General features: G+C 40.6%; 1 protein-coding gene across 3 annotated transcripts in view; it reads left to right on the top strand.

Moving 5' to 3' along the window:
- The window catches only part of STAMBP (STAM binding protein), a 33,658-nt gene that overhangs the window by 917 nt on the left and 15,623 nt on the right, over positions 1-17,118 (top strand). For all 3 annotated transcript variants that reach the window (XM_067704664.1, XM_067704662.1, XM_067704663.1), the window contains exon 2: positions 1,035-1,252. In XM_067704664.1, the coding sequence (XP_067560765.1) occupies positions 1,050-1,252 (203 nt within the window). In that variant the 5' untranslated portion in view covers positions 1,035-1,049. The remainder of the gene's footprint in view (positions 1-1,034; positions 1,253-17,118) is intronic.

The following is a 17,118-nucleotide window of genomic DNA, read 5'->3' as shown; positions in this document are numbered from 1 at the left end:
ATGTCAGGATTTCTGGGCAGATAAGAATCCCGACTGAAGCAAAAGATCTCTGTTGGGAATGAGTAAGGTTTAAGATTAAAATGAGGCCAGTTGACACAGAACCTTGAATTCCAAAATCTGCTGTAGCTTGTATATTCTGCAGCATGCTGGTTAGGATGTGCTGTAATTCAGTATGTATCCAATTACCAGAATCTTTTTGGAAATGATCGTAGAGTGGTATCTGATTGGAAGTTGGAGTCTGATTCTAACAGCAACAAAAACTGCAATCTGAGACCCAAGGAGGGAAAACTTCCAGGGTTTTTTGTTGGTTTGTTTTTTGCATTTCAAGTTACCTTTGTGTCCTTTTGTTATTCAGAGAGTACTTAGTCTTTGAAGATAGATTTGAATAAATTGTTTTCTAGGTCTAAATTCCTTGCCCTGAAATGGTGAATGATGTTGTAGGTTGACTAGAATAGTGGTTTCATGAGCAGAGTTGGGATAATAAACATTCATTCCCACACCATGTCCTCTAACTAACCGTGTGCTCAAGTCAGTTACCCTCAGGTTAAATGATCAGCTTGAAGTCAGTTATCATCATGAAAGTTCATTGAGTATACTCTGCCAGGTACTGGGGTGGATGGAAGTGGGTAGCTGGGAGGAGAGATAATGGAAAAAATATAAGATACTGGCTCTCTTTTTGTGATGCCAAGGGCAGGGCTACCTAATGACATGGAATGATTAGCATTAAGAGAGAATTGAAACGCTAGTGGCTCATTATAGTTATACTCTTTGTACCACCTAATTACGGTGCAGGGATTATGGGTTTTTGAATCTGCCAATCCTTTCGTCCTTGTGATATGGGCTTCCTTGAGGGTCTCAGGCTTCTTGTGGGAAAGAGACCTTATTTGATATGAGCTACAGCATGTGTATGTTTGTTTTAATTTCTTTGTAAGGTAGAGGTTTGTGGGAAAAACACGGTGTACTAGGCTGTGCTCGGCTAATGGGGGCCTTGGTGTTGATGCCATCTTTTTTTTTTTTTTTTTTTTATGTTTCAGAACTTCTTGGTCCTGATGTCTGACCGTGGAGATGTGAGCCTCCCACCCGAAGACCGGGTGAGGGCTCTCTCCCAAATGGGTAGCGCAGTGGAGATAAACGAAGACATTCCACCCCGTCGGTACTTCCGCTCTGGAATGGAGATTATCCGAATGGCATCTATTTACTCTGAGGAAGGCAACATTGAACATGCATTCATCCTCTATAACAAGTATATCACGTAAGACGCCTCCAGTTTCCTTTTTCTTTTCCGGTGACTGATGCCTCACTCATTCTGTCCTTGTGCTCGTTTATTTCAGCTCAGAATTGCTAAAACTAGAGAACTTTACAGCATCATTATCATTAATCATTTTTGCTAGCAGCTCCTACATATTGGCTGTCCTTGACATTCAAAGACATGAGTACTGAAAGTGTTATTTTCATGACTCAGTAATTTCATGAGTAAGAGACCTAGCTCTTTGGCTTGTGCCCACATGGCCCAGCTGTTAGACAAGAGAGTTGGTGTTTAAACTATACATGTTTTGTATTGATGAATGTTTTTCACTGTCCTCTCTCTATTAAGACAGCCAATCAGAGAATTATTGTTGAAGTTTAACAGAGCCCAAATTCCTCACCTCTGCTTATTTTGTAGCAAATTGAATGACTCAGGAAAAAGTTTTTTTCTTACCCTTTATCATAAGCATAAAAATCATCAAATAAATAGTGATCACCTACAGTTTGTATAGCTCGTCATAAGACCTTTCCCTTGAGTTGCTTAGCCTCTTGCAGCAGAAATTAAAGATTTCAGTTCAGTTAACAGGAACAAATGCTAAAGCCCCAGTGATATTGGAAAAGATGTCTAATTTAGGAAGGGAATAATGTTAAAGGGTCTCATTTATAATTTCTAGTTTTGTTCTTTCATGATACCAGGATCTTAAAATAATAATAATTACAGTGTATTTGTATGGCTCTTAAATAGTTTGTAAAGTATTTCACCTGCATTATTTCACTTGATCTTCACAGTTCTGCGTACATTGAGTAAGGCACATCATCCTCCCATTCTGCATAGGAGGAAACACCCTCTGGATTTAGTGGTAGGCTTTGTTCCACAGTTTGGAGTGACAAAACCTGGATTTTCTTAACTCTTAATTCAGGATTCATTCTACAACATAGGTCCTGTTCTTTTTGTTTTCTTTTTGGTAATGTTTAATAAATTGAAGGTAGTCTTTTGAGATCATAGTCTTGAGCCACACTAATTTTTGGTTATTTTTTATTGTTTTTGAATAGGTAACATGTATGTGTAGTACAGAATTCAGAAGGCACAAAAGGGTGTATATTTAAAAACTAAATCTCCCTACCACTCCTCTTTTCCCCCAAACCTTTAGCTCCCCTCCCCAGAGACAATCACTCTTATTAGTTTCTTTTTTTTTTTTTCTTTTGCGGTACGCGGGCCTCTCACTGTTTTGGCCTCTCCAGTTGCGGAGCACAGGCTCCGGACGCGCAGGCTCAGCGGCCATGGCTCACAGGCCCAGCTGCTCAGCGGCATGTGGGATCTTCCTGGACGGGGGCACGAACCCTTGTCCCCTGCATTGGCAGACGGACTCTCAACCACTGCGCCACCAGGGAAGCCCCTTATTAGTTTCTTATATGTTCTTCCAGAGATGATGTATGCCTATCAATTATATGATATTAAGTTTTTGATCACATGCTACTCTAAAGCAGAATGTGTCACCTTTGGTGTTAATGACATTTGGGGTTGAATAATCCTTTGTTGTGGGGAGTGTTCTGTGCATTGTAGTGTGTTTAGCAGCATCTTTGGTCTCTCTGCTCGCTAGATGCCAGTAGAACCCTTTACCCCCTATGACAACCCAAAATGTCTCCAGATATAAACTAATGCTTTTTAAGAGGCAAAACTGACCCAGTTGAGAACCAGTACTCTAAAGAAGAGTAGGTGTGAGAGTGGATTGCCTAGAATTCATATTGTAAATTTAGAATGGAGAAAAGGGACTGCTATTGTTTTCTTGTTAAGTTTAGAGATAGTGTCTGTTTCCTCAGAGATCTTGCATCCATCCATACCATAATGTCCTGTTATGTGGCCTCAATGTTGATAAAGTTTCGTAGAAGTATAATTATATTTCTGCCTCTCTTTGCTTTCATGGTTTTTCACTCCTAGGCGCAATGGGCACAAAATTTATTTTCCTGAGAAGTTTCTTGCTATTGTCCCACTCTTCATATACTCTGCTGCTGGTAGAATTAGTATTCTTGTATATTTCCAGTATTCTTGTAGGTAGTTCTCTCAGAATGAGGGGCACAATTCTTTTGGGAAATCGTAGTTGAGAAAGTTCAGTAGAATCATGGAATCACTCTACCAGGTATTTTCTGAAGGGCCCTCTGGGTCTTGTTGTCCCACATAGAAAGTGCTTTGAGGGTGAGGACCGTATTCATTCAAGAAATATATATTACATATACCTACTATCTACTTGACACTGCAGTAGGTCCTGAATACGTAGTAAGTAAACTGGCCCCTGCCCTTATTCTTCTTATGGGAGAAGACAGTATACAGGTAAGCAAATAAATATACAGTTCACAAAATGCGGAAAATGCTGTGGAAGCAACAGAGAGTGCTGGGACAGGGAATAACCAAGGTTATCTAATTAAATAGAGTAACATCTGTCTGAGAAGGTAAGATTTAAACTGAGACTTGAAGGATGCCATAGAGTTGGTCATTCCAAAAGCATAAAGCAGAGCATTTAAAACAGATACAGCTGTGTATTCAGAAGCTCTCAGGTAGGAAAGACCTTAGTGTGTTCTGAGGATTGAAAGATCATTGTGTTTGGAGTGTAGCAAGTGAAGAGGGAGAATGACTGCAGATGAAGTTGGAGAGGCAGGTGGGGCCAAATCACGCAGAATCTTATAGGCCAGTGAGGAGTTTACATTTTATCTTGAGAGCAATAGAAAGCCATTGAAAAGTTTTAAGTGAGGTTGTGACCTAATCTTACTTATATTTTAAAAATTAAATTTTGGCTGCTATGTGGTAACTGGTGGAGGGAGTGTCAAGAGAGAGGCTGGTAGGTTGAAGGAACATGGTGGACTGGAAAGGAGCAGACGGATTTGGTATTCTGGAGATAGAGTCCATGGAACTTACTGATAATTTGGGAAAGAAGATGGCATCAAGATTGACCTCAGTTTCTGCCTTGAGTAACTTAGGATTTGCTGGTCCATTTATTGAGATGGGGAGAGTGGTGTTGAAAAGGGGTTGGGTAATGGGAAGATTCAAGAGTTCAGGCCTGATTTTTTGACCTGTTAAGGTGTAAAGTTTAAGTTACCTGTGAGATATCCAAGTAGAGATGTCCAGTAGGAGGTTGGATGTAGCAGTCTGAACTCAGAGGAGAGTTCTGGGTTGGAGATACAAGCCCAGGAGTACTCAACATATAGTTGGTTCTGAAGCCATGAAAACTGCTGAGAGCTTGTAGTGCAGTGGTTCTTAATCTGGGGTCCAGGAACCCACAGGGATTCATTGATAAAATTCAGGGTCCATGAACTTGGTCGGGAGAAACTTTTCTTGTTTTTACTAACCTCTAACTGAAATTTAGCACTTCCTTTAATTTTGAATATAGGCGTCAAACCACAGTATTATTAATATTTGTAGTTTTGTCACCAGTAGAAATCAAGATATTTTTATATTAAATTATGATTGTTGCTGGTATCTCAAAATAACATTTATACTTATCACTACTTCAGAATTACAGTACAGAGTTATTAAACCCACAACTACATCCTGTTTTTTAATGTATTAACAATGCATTAATAAGTAAGCACATATCACAATTTTTTAATATTTTGAAAACTGCATTACAGTAGAATTGGGCTTTTTGTAATGTTTCATAATTTATATTATATCTTTAAAAAATTATTCTGAGAAGGGTCCATAGGCTTCATTAGATGCCAGAAGGATCCATGGCGTATTAAAGTATCAAGAAACCTTTCCTCGAAGGAAGGTTTGAGAGGTAGGAGGAAATCTAGGAAATCCATCACTTTGTCATGGGAGCCAAAAGAGGTCAGTATTTGCAGGACAGTGGCCAGCTGTGTCAGATGGGCAAGATTTGGGTTTGATGTCATGACGTGGTCAGTAATCTTGGTAAGCAATTTCACTGGAAGGATTAAAGATTGGAGTGGGTTGAAAGGTGAATGGACAGTAAGAGAGTAGAGACTGTGAGTATAGTCCAGAGATCAGAGAACTTTTCCTGTAAAAGGGCCAGATAGTAATTTTTTTTTATCATCTTTATTGGAGTATAATTGCTTTACAATGTTTTGTTAGTTTCTGCTGTATAACAAGGTGAATCAGCTATTCATATATTCCCATATGCCCTCCCTCTTGCATCTCCCTCCTATTCTCCTTATCCCACCCCTCTACACCTAGAGAAAACACCGAGCTGATCTCCAACTGCTTCCCACTAGCTATCTGTTTTACGTTTGGTAGTGTATATATGTCCATGCCACTCTCTCACTTTGTCCCAGCTTACCCTTCCGCCTCCCCGTGTCCTCAAGTCCATTCTTTACGTCTACATAGAGACTAACCCTTGGGACCAGAAAGTAGTGGTCTATTTAGTGGACACATCGCTGCCAGACACAGATGTCTGGATTCATGATTTTATGTCAGAGTATCTGGTAGAGCTTTCAAAAGTCAATTAATCACTGCTTCTGAGACCTTGACAACTGATTCAGATTTTTTAAGCAATAACAAAATGTAGTAGGCTTTAAAAAAAAAAATCTTACCTCTGCTACATAGGTCTGACTGCTGTGAGGGATTGAAAAGAATATGCCTATGTTTGATGAAAGATATTTAACAAGTATTGTTTTAACAGAGTTGACTTTTCAAAGAGAACTGCACTTGAATTATTACTATAATATTAGAATAAAAATGTTTATCAATAAAAAAATACTTCAAGCTTTTTTATTTGTGTCCTGCCCCTATTTCTTCAGAAACTTTTTTTTGTTTTTAGATTCCATATATATGTGTTAGCATACGGTATTTGTTTTTCTCTTTCTGACTTACCTCACTCTGTATGACAGACTCTCAGTCCATCCACCTCACTACAAATAACTCAATTTCTTTTCTTTTTATGGCGAGTAATATTCCATTGTATATATGTGCCACATCTTCTTTATCCATTCATCTGTCGATGTACACTTAGGTTGCTTCCACGTCCTGGCTATTGTAAATAGAGCTGCAGTGAACATTGTGGTACATGACTCTTTTTGAATTATGGTTTTCTCAGGGTATATGCCCAGTGGTGGGATTGCTGGGTCATGTGGTAATTCTATCTGTAGTTTTTTAAGGAACCTCCATACTGTTCTCCATAGTGGCTGTATCAATTTACATTCCCACCAACAGTGCAAAAGGGTTCCCTTTTCTCCACACCCTCTCCGGCATTTATTGTTTGTAGGTTTTTTGATGATGGCCATTCTGCCTGGTGTGAGGTGATACCTCACTGTAGTTTTGATTTGCAGTTCTCTAATTATTAGTGATGTTGAGCATCCTTTCATGTGTTTGCTGGCAATCTGTATATCTTCTTTGGAGAAATGTCTATTTAGGTCTTCAGCCCATTTTTGGATTGGGTTGTTTGTTTTTTTGATATTGAGCTGCATGAGCTGCTTGTATATGTTTGAGATTAATCCTTTGTCAGTTGTTTTGTTTGCAAATATTTTCTCCCATTCTGAGGGTTGTCTTTTGGTCTTGTTTATGGTTTCCTTTGCTGTGCAAAAGCTTTTAAGCTTCATTAGGTCCCATTTGTTTATTTTTGTTTCTATTTCCATTTCTCTAGGAGGTGGGTCATAAAGGATCTTGCTGTGATTTATGTCATAACGTGTTCTGCATGTGTTTTCCTCTAAGAGTTTGATAGTGTCTGGCCTTACATTTAGGTCTTTAATCCATTTTGAGTTTATTTTTGTGTATGGTGTTAGGGAGTGTTCTAATTTCATTCTTTTACATGTAGCTGTCCAGTTTTCCCAGCACCACTTATTGAAGAGGCTGTCTTTTCTCCATTGTATATTCTTGCCTCCTTTATCAAAAATAAGGTGACCATATGTTCATGGGTTTATCTCTGGGCTTTCTATCCTGTTCCATTGATCTATATTTCTGTTTTTGTGCTGGTACCATACTGTCTTGATTAGTGTAGCTTTGGAGTATAGTCTGAAGTCAGGGAGCCTGATTCCTCCAGCTCCGTTTTTCTTTCTCAAGATTGCTCTGGCTATTTGGGGTCTTTTGTGTTTCCATACAAATTGTGAAATTTTTTGTTCTAGTTCTGTGAAAAATGCCAGTGGTAGTTTGATAGGGATTCCATTGAATCTGTAGATTGCTTTGGGTAGTATAGTCATTTTCACAAGGTTGATTCTTCCGATCCAAGAACATGGTATATCTCTCTATCTCTTTGTATCATCTTTAATTTCCTTCATCAGTGTCTTATAGTTTTCTGCATACATGTCTTTTGTCTCCTTCGTAGGTTTATTCCTAGGTATTTTATTCTTTTCGTTGCAATGGTAAATGGGAGTGTTTCCTTAATCTCTCTTTCAGATGTTTCATCACTAGTGTATAGGAATGCCAGAGATTTCTGTTCATTAATTTTCTATCCTGCTACTTTACCAAATTCATTGATTAGCTCTAGTAGTTTTCTGGTAGCGTCTTTAGGATTGTCTATGTATAGTATCCTGTCATCTGCCAACAGTGACAGTTTTACTTCTTCTTTTCCTATTTGGATTCCTTTTATTTCTTTTTCTTCTCTGATTGCTGTTGCTAAAACTTCCAAAAGTATGTTGAATAATAGTGGTGAGAGTGGGCAACCTTGTCTTGTTCCTGATCTTAGTGGAAATGGTTTCAGTTTTTTCACAATTGAGAATGATGTTGGCTGTGGGTTTGTCACATATGGCCTTTATTATGTTGAGGTACGTTCCCTCTATGCCTACTTTCTGGAGAGTTTTTATCATGAATGGGTGTTGAATTTTGTCAGAAGTTTTTTCTGCATCTATTGAGATGATCATATGGTTTTTCTCCTTCAGTTTGTTAATATGGTGTATCACATTGATTGATTCGCATATATTGAAGAATCCTTGCATCCTGGGATAAACCCCACTTGATCGTGGTGTATGATCCTTTTACTGTGCTGTTGGATTCTGTTTGCTAGTATCCTGTTGAGGATTTTTGCATTTATGTTCATCAGTGATTTTGGCCTGTAGTTTTCTTTTTTTGTGACGTCTTTGTCTGGTTTTGGTATCTTGGTAATGGTGGCCTCGTAGAATGAATTTGGGAGTGTTCCTCCCTGTTTTATATTTTGGAAGAGTTTGGGAAGGATAGGTGTTAGCTCTTCTCTAAATGTTTGATAGAATTCGCCTGTGAAACCATCTGGTCCTGGGCTTTTGTTTGTTGGAAGATTTTTAATCACAGTTTCAATTTCAGTGTGTGATTGGTCTGTTTATATTTTCTATTTGTTCCTGGTTCAGTCTCAGAAGGTTGTGCATTTCTTAGAATTTGTCCATTTCTTCCAGGTTGTCCATTTTATTGGCATATAGTTGCTTCTGGTAATCTCTCATGATCCTTTGTATTTCTGCAGTGTCAGTTGTTACTTCTCCTTTTTCATTTCTAATTCTATTGATTTGAGTCTTTTTCCCTTTTTTTCTTGATGAGTCTGGCTAATGGTTTATCAATTTTGTTTATCTTCTCAAAGAACCAGCTTTTAGTTTTATTGATCTTTGCTATTGTTTCCTTCATTTCTTTTTTATTTATTTCTGATCTGATCTTTATGATTTCTTTCCTTCTGCTAACTTTGGGTTTTTTTTGTTCTTCTTTCTTTAATTGCTTTAGGTGTAAGGTTAGGTTGTTTATTTGAGGTTTTTCTTGTTTCTTGAGGTAGGATTGTATTGCTATAAACTTCCCTCTTAGAACTGCTTTTGCTGCATACCACTGGTTTTGGGTCATCGTGTTTTCATTGTCATTTGTTTCTAGGTATTTTTTGATTTCCTCTTTGATTTCTTCAGTGATCTCTTGGTTTTTAGTAGTGTATTGTTTACCCTCCATATGTTTGTATTTTTTACAGTTTTTTCCTGTAATTAATATCTAGTCTCACAGCATTGTGGTCAGAAGAGATACCTGATATGGTTTCGATTTTCTTAAATTTACCAAGGCTTGATTTGTAACCCAATATATGATGTATCCTGGAGAATGTTCCATTAGCACTTGAGAAGAAAGTGTATTCTACTGTTTTTGGATGGAATGTCCTATAAATATCAGTTAAGTCCATCTTGTTTGATATATCGTTTAAAGCTTGTGTTTCCTTATTTATTTACATTTTGGATGATCTGTCCATTGGTAAAAGTGAGGTGTTAAAGTCCCCTACTGTTATTGTGTTACTGTCGATTTTCCCCTTTTATGGCTGTTAGCCTTTGCCTTACGTTCTGAGGTGCTCCCATGTTGGGTTCATAAATACTTACAATTGTTATATCTTCTCTTTGGATTGATCCCTTGATCATTATGTAGCGTTCTTCTTTGTCTCTTGTAATAGTCTTTATTTTAAAGTCTATTTTGTCTGATATGAGAATTGCTACTCCAGCTTTCTTTTGATTGCCATTTGCATGGAATATCTTTTTCCTCACTTTCAGTCTGTATGTGTCCCTAGGTCTGAAGTGGGTCTCTTGTAGACAGTATATATACGGGTCTTGTTTTTGTGTCCATTTAGCCAGTCTATGTCTTTTGGTTGGAGATTTTTTTTTTTTTCTCCTTCAACAAATATTTATTGACCATATATGTGACAGGTCACTTGGGATATTACAATGAACGAAACGAAGTCTTAACTCTCATGGAGCTTTTATTCTAGTGTTGAAGACAGATAATAAAAATATATTTTTCAAGTGTTATTAAGTGCTATGAAGCAAAGAAGGGAGCAGAGTGACTGAGAGGTTCTGTTCAATATAGGGCAGCCAGAGAAGGTGACAATTGCTCTGTTAATATTAACAGTATTAATCAATATTGTGCAATAAAATTATCAACTATTAAGCACTTTTTTTGGTGCCTGCAAGAATAAAGATAACAATATTTGAGTACTTCTAGTTCAAGGCATTATTTAACTTACCCTTACAATAAATCTGAGGTCGGTATTATTATTATTTCTAATTTACAGTAGGCAAAAGTGAGCCTTAGAGAGGCTCTTTCAGTTATCTGTTGCTGTGTAACAAAGCATCTCAAAGTTACCGACCTAAAACAACAACTTATTTGCTCATAATTCTGAAATTTGGTCAGGGCTTGATGGGGCCAGCACATCGGCTCACATAGATGGCTTGACTGGAGCTGAAGGATGCACTTCCAAGGTGGCCTCATAAATATGGTTGGCAAATTGGTGCTGTAAACTGGAAGCTTAGCTGGGACCACTGGCAAGGGGCTTCACTTATCTTCCACATGGCCTCTCCAAATAGCAAGGTTGGGCCTCTCACAGCATGGTGGTCTCGGTGTACTTAGACTTCTTAAATGGCCACTAACTTCTTAAATGGGCACCCTAGGGCACAAATGTGGGAGCTACCAGGCCTTCTTAATACCTGGGCTCAGAAGTCTCAGAATGTTTTTCTTGCCATATTCCATTAGTTAAAGGTCACAGAGCCAGCCTAGATTAAAGAGGAGGGACTACTCAGGGCCATGAATGCCAGGAGGCTTGGTTCACTGGGGGCTACCAATGTAATTGAATACTACAGTTTGCCCTTTGGTCTCTAATGATTTATGTTCCTCCTACACGTACAATTATACTCACATATCCCACTACTTCCAAAAGTCTTGTTCCACTTTTACATTGGCTCAAAATCTAGGATCTACCTGTAATCTTAGCTCATGGTACTAAGCACCTCCCTGTATGTTTAGGCCAGAATCACTCATTCTCCTTAATTCCTCTCACTTTCTCCTTCCACTTCAACCAAGCAACCTATATCATTGACTTTACTTCCTAAATATCTCCCTAATCCCTAATCCTAACCCTAATCAGTTCACTTCCTTCCTTTTCCACCTCCTCAATTCTAAGCTACCATAATTGCTACCTGGGCTAACTGTGAAACCGGCAGTTGTCTCCGTCATTCTCTCTTGCTCTTCCTTAATTCAGTGATTCTCAATGAGGGTTGATTTTGCCCTTTGGGGACATTTGGCAATGTCTGGAGACTTTGGTTGTCTGAACTCCATGTGTGGATACGTCTAGCGTGGAGATGCCAAGGATGCTGCTAAACATCCTATAATGTATAGGACAGCCCCCCACACAAAGAATTACCCATCGCAAAGTGTCAATAGTGCTGAGATTGAAAAACCCTGCAATCTTTTCTTCACCAAGTATCCAAAGGTCTTTTTCAAATGTAATCATGTCAACACTCAGCTGAAAAATCTTTGCAAGTCTTCCTACTGATTTTAGGTTAAGAATGTGAACCCCTTTTTTTCTGGTGCATAGGGTCCTCTATAGGGTAGCTCCTACCAGGCTCTTTAGCCTCAGCTTGTGCACTCATCTCTTTGCTTTCTGTGCTCTAGCCACTTGGGCCTTCCTTCAGTCCTATACATATTGCATCTCACTATGGGACCTTACTCACGCTCTGTCAGAATGCTCTCCCTCCTAACACCCCCCATCCTGACCCTAATTCTAACTGTAACAGAAGAACGAGTGCAGGTGTTGGGGGGAGCTGGCATCTGGGAGAGATTCAGAGGCTCCATATTGATGATTCTGGAGTGCTGAGTGAGGCCACTAAATATACCTCTCTGCTCTCCACTCATTATACAGAATCTTTTTAAAAAGGCATGATGGGACCCAGTGGGGAGGCTTGCAGCTGAATGAAGCAGTGAGGTGGGAGCCTGGCATTGCTGCCCTGAGAGGTGCACTGAGCAGTGCAGGCCCTGGTGGCTCCCAGGCTTCTGGTGCTCCCTACATGGGAATACAGTGATCCTGTCAGAAGCAGAGACTCCCAGGATCTTTGTTAACATTACCTGGCCTTTGGTTGGAGAATTTAGTCCACTTACATTTAAGGTAGTTATTGATATGTATGTTCCTGTTACCATTTTATTAATTGTTTTGAGTTTGTTATTGTAGGTCTTTTCCTTCTTTTGTGTTTCCTGCCTAGAGAAGTTCCTTTAGCATTTGTTGTAAAGCTGGTTTGGTAGTGCTGAATTCTCTTAACTTTTGCTTGTCTGTAAAGGTTTTAATTTGTCCTTCGAATCTGAATGAGATCCTTGCTGGGTACAGTAATCTTGGTTGTAAGTTTTTCCCTTTCATCACTTTAAATATGTCCTGCCACTCCCTTCTGGCTTGCAGAGATTCTGCTGAAAGATCAGCTGTTAACCTTATAGGGATTTCCTTGTATGTTATTTGTAGCTTTTCCCTTGCTGCTTTTAATATTTTTTCTTGTTATTTAATTTTTGATAGTTTGATTAATATGTGTCTTGGCATGTTTCTCCTTGGATTTATCCTGAATGGGACTCTCTGTGCTTCCTGGACTTGATTGCCTATTTCCTTTCCCATATTAGGGAAGTTTTCAATATAATATATATATATATGTATAATCTGTATATATATATATGTATAATCTGTATATATATGTATAATCTGTATAATATGTGTATATATATATATGTATAATCTCTTCAAATATTTTCTCAGTTCCTTTCTTTTTCTCTTCTTCTTCTGGGACCCCTATAATTCGAACGTTGGTGTGTTTAACGTTGTCCCAGGTGTCTCTGAGACTGTCCTCAATTCTTTTCATTCTTTTTTCTCTATTCTGCTCTGTGGTAGTTATTTCCACTATTTTATCTTCCAGGTCACTTATCCGTTCTTCTGTCTCAGTTATTCTGCTATTGATTCCTTCTAGAGAATTTTAAATTTCATTTATTGTGTTGTTCATCATTGTTTGTTTGCTCTTTAGTTCTTCTAGGTCCTTGTTAAACATTTCTTGTATTTTCTCCATTCTATTTCCAAGATTTTGGATCATCTTTACTATCATTACTTTGAATTCTTTTTCAGGTAGACTGCTTATTTCCTCTTCATTTGTTTGGTCTGGTGGGTTTTTGCCTTGCTTCTTCAGCTGTGTGTTTCTCTGTCTTTTCATTTTGCCTAACTTACTGTGTTTGGGGTCTCCTTTTTGCAGGCTGCAGGTTTGTAGTTCCCACTGTTTTTGGTGTCTGCCCCCAGTGGGTAATGTTGGTTCAGTGGGTTGTGTAGGCTTCCTGGTGAAGGGGACTGGTGCCTGTGTTCTGGTGGATAGGGCTGGATCTTGTCTTTCTGGTGGGCAGGACTGTGTCCAGTGGTGTGTTTTGGGGTGTCTGTGGCCTTATTATGATTTTAGGCAGCCTCTCTGCTAATGGGTGGGGTTGTGTTCCTGTCTTGCTAGTTGTTTGGCATGGGGTGTCCAGAACTGGAGCTTGCTGGTCATTGAGTGGAGCTGGGTCTTAGCGTTGAGATGGAGATCTCTGGGAGAGCTCTCGCTGATTGATATTACATGGCGCAGGGAGGTCTCTGGTAGTCCAATGTCCTGAACTCAGCCCTCCCACTTAAGAGGCTCAGGTCTGACACCCAGCTGGAGCACCAAGACCCTGTCAGCCACACGGCTCAGAAGAAAAGGGAGAAAAATAAAATTAAATTAAATTTTAAAAAGTTATTAAAAAATAATTTTAAAAATATTATTAAAGTAAAAAATTATAATAAGTAATAAAAAAAGAGAGCAACCAAACCAATAAACAAATCCACCAATGATAACAAGCATTAAAAACTGTACTAAGATAAACATAAAAATCAGAAACTAGTCTGTTCCATGCAGCAAACCCCAAAGTCTACAGTTGCTCCCAAAGTCCACGACCTCAGTTTTAGGATGATTTGTTGTCTATTCAGGTATTCCACAGATGCAGGGTACATCAAGTTGATTGTGGAGATTTAATCTGCTGCTCCTGAGGCTACATGGAGAAATTTCCCTTTCCCTTTGTTCACACAGCTCCCGGGGTTCAGCTTTGGATTTGGCCCCGCCTGTGCGTGTAGGTTGCCAGAGCGTGTCTGTTCTTCACCCAGACAGGAGGGGGTTAAAGGAGCGGCTGATTAGGGGGCTCTGGCTCACTCAGGCTAGGGGGATGGAGGGGTACGGAATGCAGGGCGAGCCTATGGTGGCAGAGGCTGGCGTGTGTTCTCCTGGGGAAGTTGTCACTGGATCACGGGACCCCGGCTGATTAGGGGGCTCTGGCTCACTCAGGCTAGGGGGATGGAGGGGTACGGAATGCAGGGCGAGCCTATGGTGGCAGAGGCTGGCGTGTGTTCTCCTGGGGAAGTTGTCACTGGATCACGGGACCCTGGCAGTGGCGGGCTGCAGAAACTCCAGGGAGGGGAGGTGTGGATAGTGACCTGTGCTTGCACACAGGCTTCTTGGTGGCTGCAGCAGCAGCCTTAGCGTCTCATGCCCGTCTCTGGGGTCCGCGCTGATAGCGGCGGCTCGCGCCCATCTCTGGAGCTCGTTTAGGCGGTGCTCTGAATCCCCTCTCCTCGCACACCCCGAAACAATGGTCTCTTGCCTCTTAGTTCCAGACTCTTTCCCAGACCCCCTCCCAGCTAGCTGTGGCGCACTAACCCCTTCAGGCTGTGTTCACGCCGCCAACCCCAGTCCTCTCCCTGGGATCCGACCTCCGAAGCCTGAAGCCTGAAGCCTGAGCCTCAGCTCCCCGCCCCCGCCCGCCCCGGCGGGTGAGCAGACAAGCCTCTCAGGCTGGGGAGTGCTGGTCGGCACCGATCCTCTGTGCGGGAATCTCTCCGCTTTGCCCTCCGCACCCCGGTGGCTGCGCTCTCCTCCGCAGCTCCGAAGCTTCCCTCCTCCGCAGCGCCGAAGCTTCCCCCCCTCCGCCACCCGCAGTCTCCGCCCGCAAAGGGGCTTCCTAGTGTGGGGAAACCTTTCCCCCTTCACGGCTCCCTCCCACTGGTGCACCTCCCATCCCTCTTCTTTTGTCTCTGTTTTTTCTTTTTTCTTTTGCCCTACCCAGGTACGTGGGGAGTTTTGCCTTTTGGGAAGTCTGAGGTCTTCTGCCAGCGTTCAGTAGGTGTTCTGTAGGAGTTGTTCCACAGGTAGATGTATTTTTGATGTACTTGTGGGGAGGAAGGTGATCTGCCATCTTGAAGGTCCTCCCTGTCAGTAGCTTTTCAGTCAGCGATACTTCGTTTTCTTTTCCTTCGTGCTTAATCTAGTTTCATTTGCTCACAGGGTGTCCCGTGCAGAGGTCTTGACCCCAGCACTTCAGACCAGAGTTCGTAGGGCAAAGTGGCTGCACCCAACACCAGTAAATATTTTTGGCTTTGCAGGCAATTTGATCTCTGTTGCAACTTCTGCTTTGTAGTGTGAAAGCAAGCCATTGATAATACACAAATGAATGGGTGCCGCTGTGTTCCAATGAAACTTTATTTATAAAAACAGATGGCCAGCTAGATTTGACCCGCTAGCCGTAGTTTGCCAAGCCCTGGCATAGACAGCTCTTTGGAGAAGTTGGGCAGGAAGTAAAGTGGAAAACTGAGGAAGTAATTGAAAGGGACAAGGAGTACATGAATGTGCGTGTGTACATGTACGTGTGTGTGTGCGTGCGTGTGTGTGTGTGTGTGTTTTAAGATCGGAGATTCTAGAGCATACTTTTTGCTGATGGAAAGGATACTGTGGAGAAGGAGAGGCTAACGGTACAGAAAAGAGAGTTTCAGTGTAGAAATAAACTCTTATATAGGCAAGAGGGAGTAGGATTAATGGTACATGGATGCTTAAGAAGTTGTTTTTTTTCTGTGATTTGGTGTTACTTTGAGTGATATGAGTATCAGTGTTAACAACAAGACCGATACGGGGAGTCTGTTCCTGTATGTGGTGTTCTGCTTATAGGACCATTTAACATGATGAACTAGGCCTAGAGGAGAGTTGAGTGAGAGGAGGGTAGAATGTATTACTTAACTTGTTAGATTTGGGGTTTAATTTGGGACTTTGTTGGATTGGCTAGACCTGGATCAATAAATGTAGCTACCTTCATTTTTCCTGCAGATATCTTCAAGGCCCTAACTCTGATTCTGTGAACTGACAAGCCCTAGGAGTTGCAAAAAAACTAGCTCAGTATTCTTGGTCAGTTTTTCTACCGCAGTTTACTTGGTATATTCCTGTCAGTTAACAACGGCTCACTTTGGCAGTTATTACACTGAGGAGAGAGGAGGGAAGAGGGTAGGCCTCTACCTCACCACTCTTCTGCCTCCCCCCCACTATTGAGTCATTGTTCTAGACCTTTTGCATACTTTAGCTCAGGATTTTAAAGGCATGTTTGTTCTTTTCCCTTGAGCAGTTCAGGCGTCTTAATTATCTCAAGCACATTTCCCCCCTCAGAGGTTTCCCCTACTGTAGGAATGCTTTGCCTTTTGCAGACCCCAGTATAGAAGAAGGATCTTCAACACATTAAATCAGTGCATATTTTCATGGTGAGCACAGACAGTAATCCAGGCGGTGGATTCTTTCGCAGCTTTTTATGGTCATCGACTAGGCTGCATAGAAGAGAGTTACAGAGGACTTAGGATATTCCTGTCTGCTGTGTGAGCCCCCTACAACACAGACCTGCTTTCTGAAAATGGCCTGTCACCTGTGTTGAAAATGTTTACCACCAGGATTGGGGCTTATGGACTGAAGAGGGTTTTCATTTGTGCTCATGCTCACTTTGCTGACTAACTTTTAAGATTGGAAGAAATTAGAGCCCTTAATACATCCATGTTATAGAATTTCTGCTTGACTTTTTAAATTATTTTTACACAAAAGTAATATTTGTTCCTGATTAAAACAAATTTTTTTCAAACCATACAGCAATGGAAATATTAAAGTGAAAAGAAAATTCCCATCCACCAGAGGTAATCACTGTTATGTTTCTTGTGTGTTTATGTGTTTGTTAAGAAAATATGCCCATGCAAACACATGGGCTCATGTCTTTATCCTTTTTTCTTAAAGCCTGAATGAGATCATACAATATACTATTTTCTACAATTTGCTTTCTTAACAGTCATATCTTTCTGCATCAGGACACATTGATCCAGCATCTCATTCTGCCTTAGGGCTGTTTCT

Source organism: Pseudorca crassidens, chromosome 14, assembly GCF_039906515.1.
Source record: "Pseudorca crassidens isolate mPseCra1 chromosome 14, mPseCra1.hap1, whole genome shotgun sequence".
NCBI lineage: Eukaryota > Metazoa > Chordata > Mammalia > Artiodactyla > Delphinidae > Pseudorca > Pseudorca crassidens.
The sequence above is the reverse complement of the archived record's forward strand: the minus strand, read 5'-3'. Positions and strand labels throughout refer to the sequence as shown.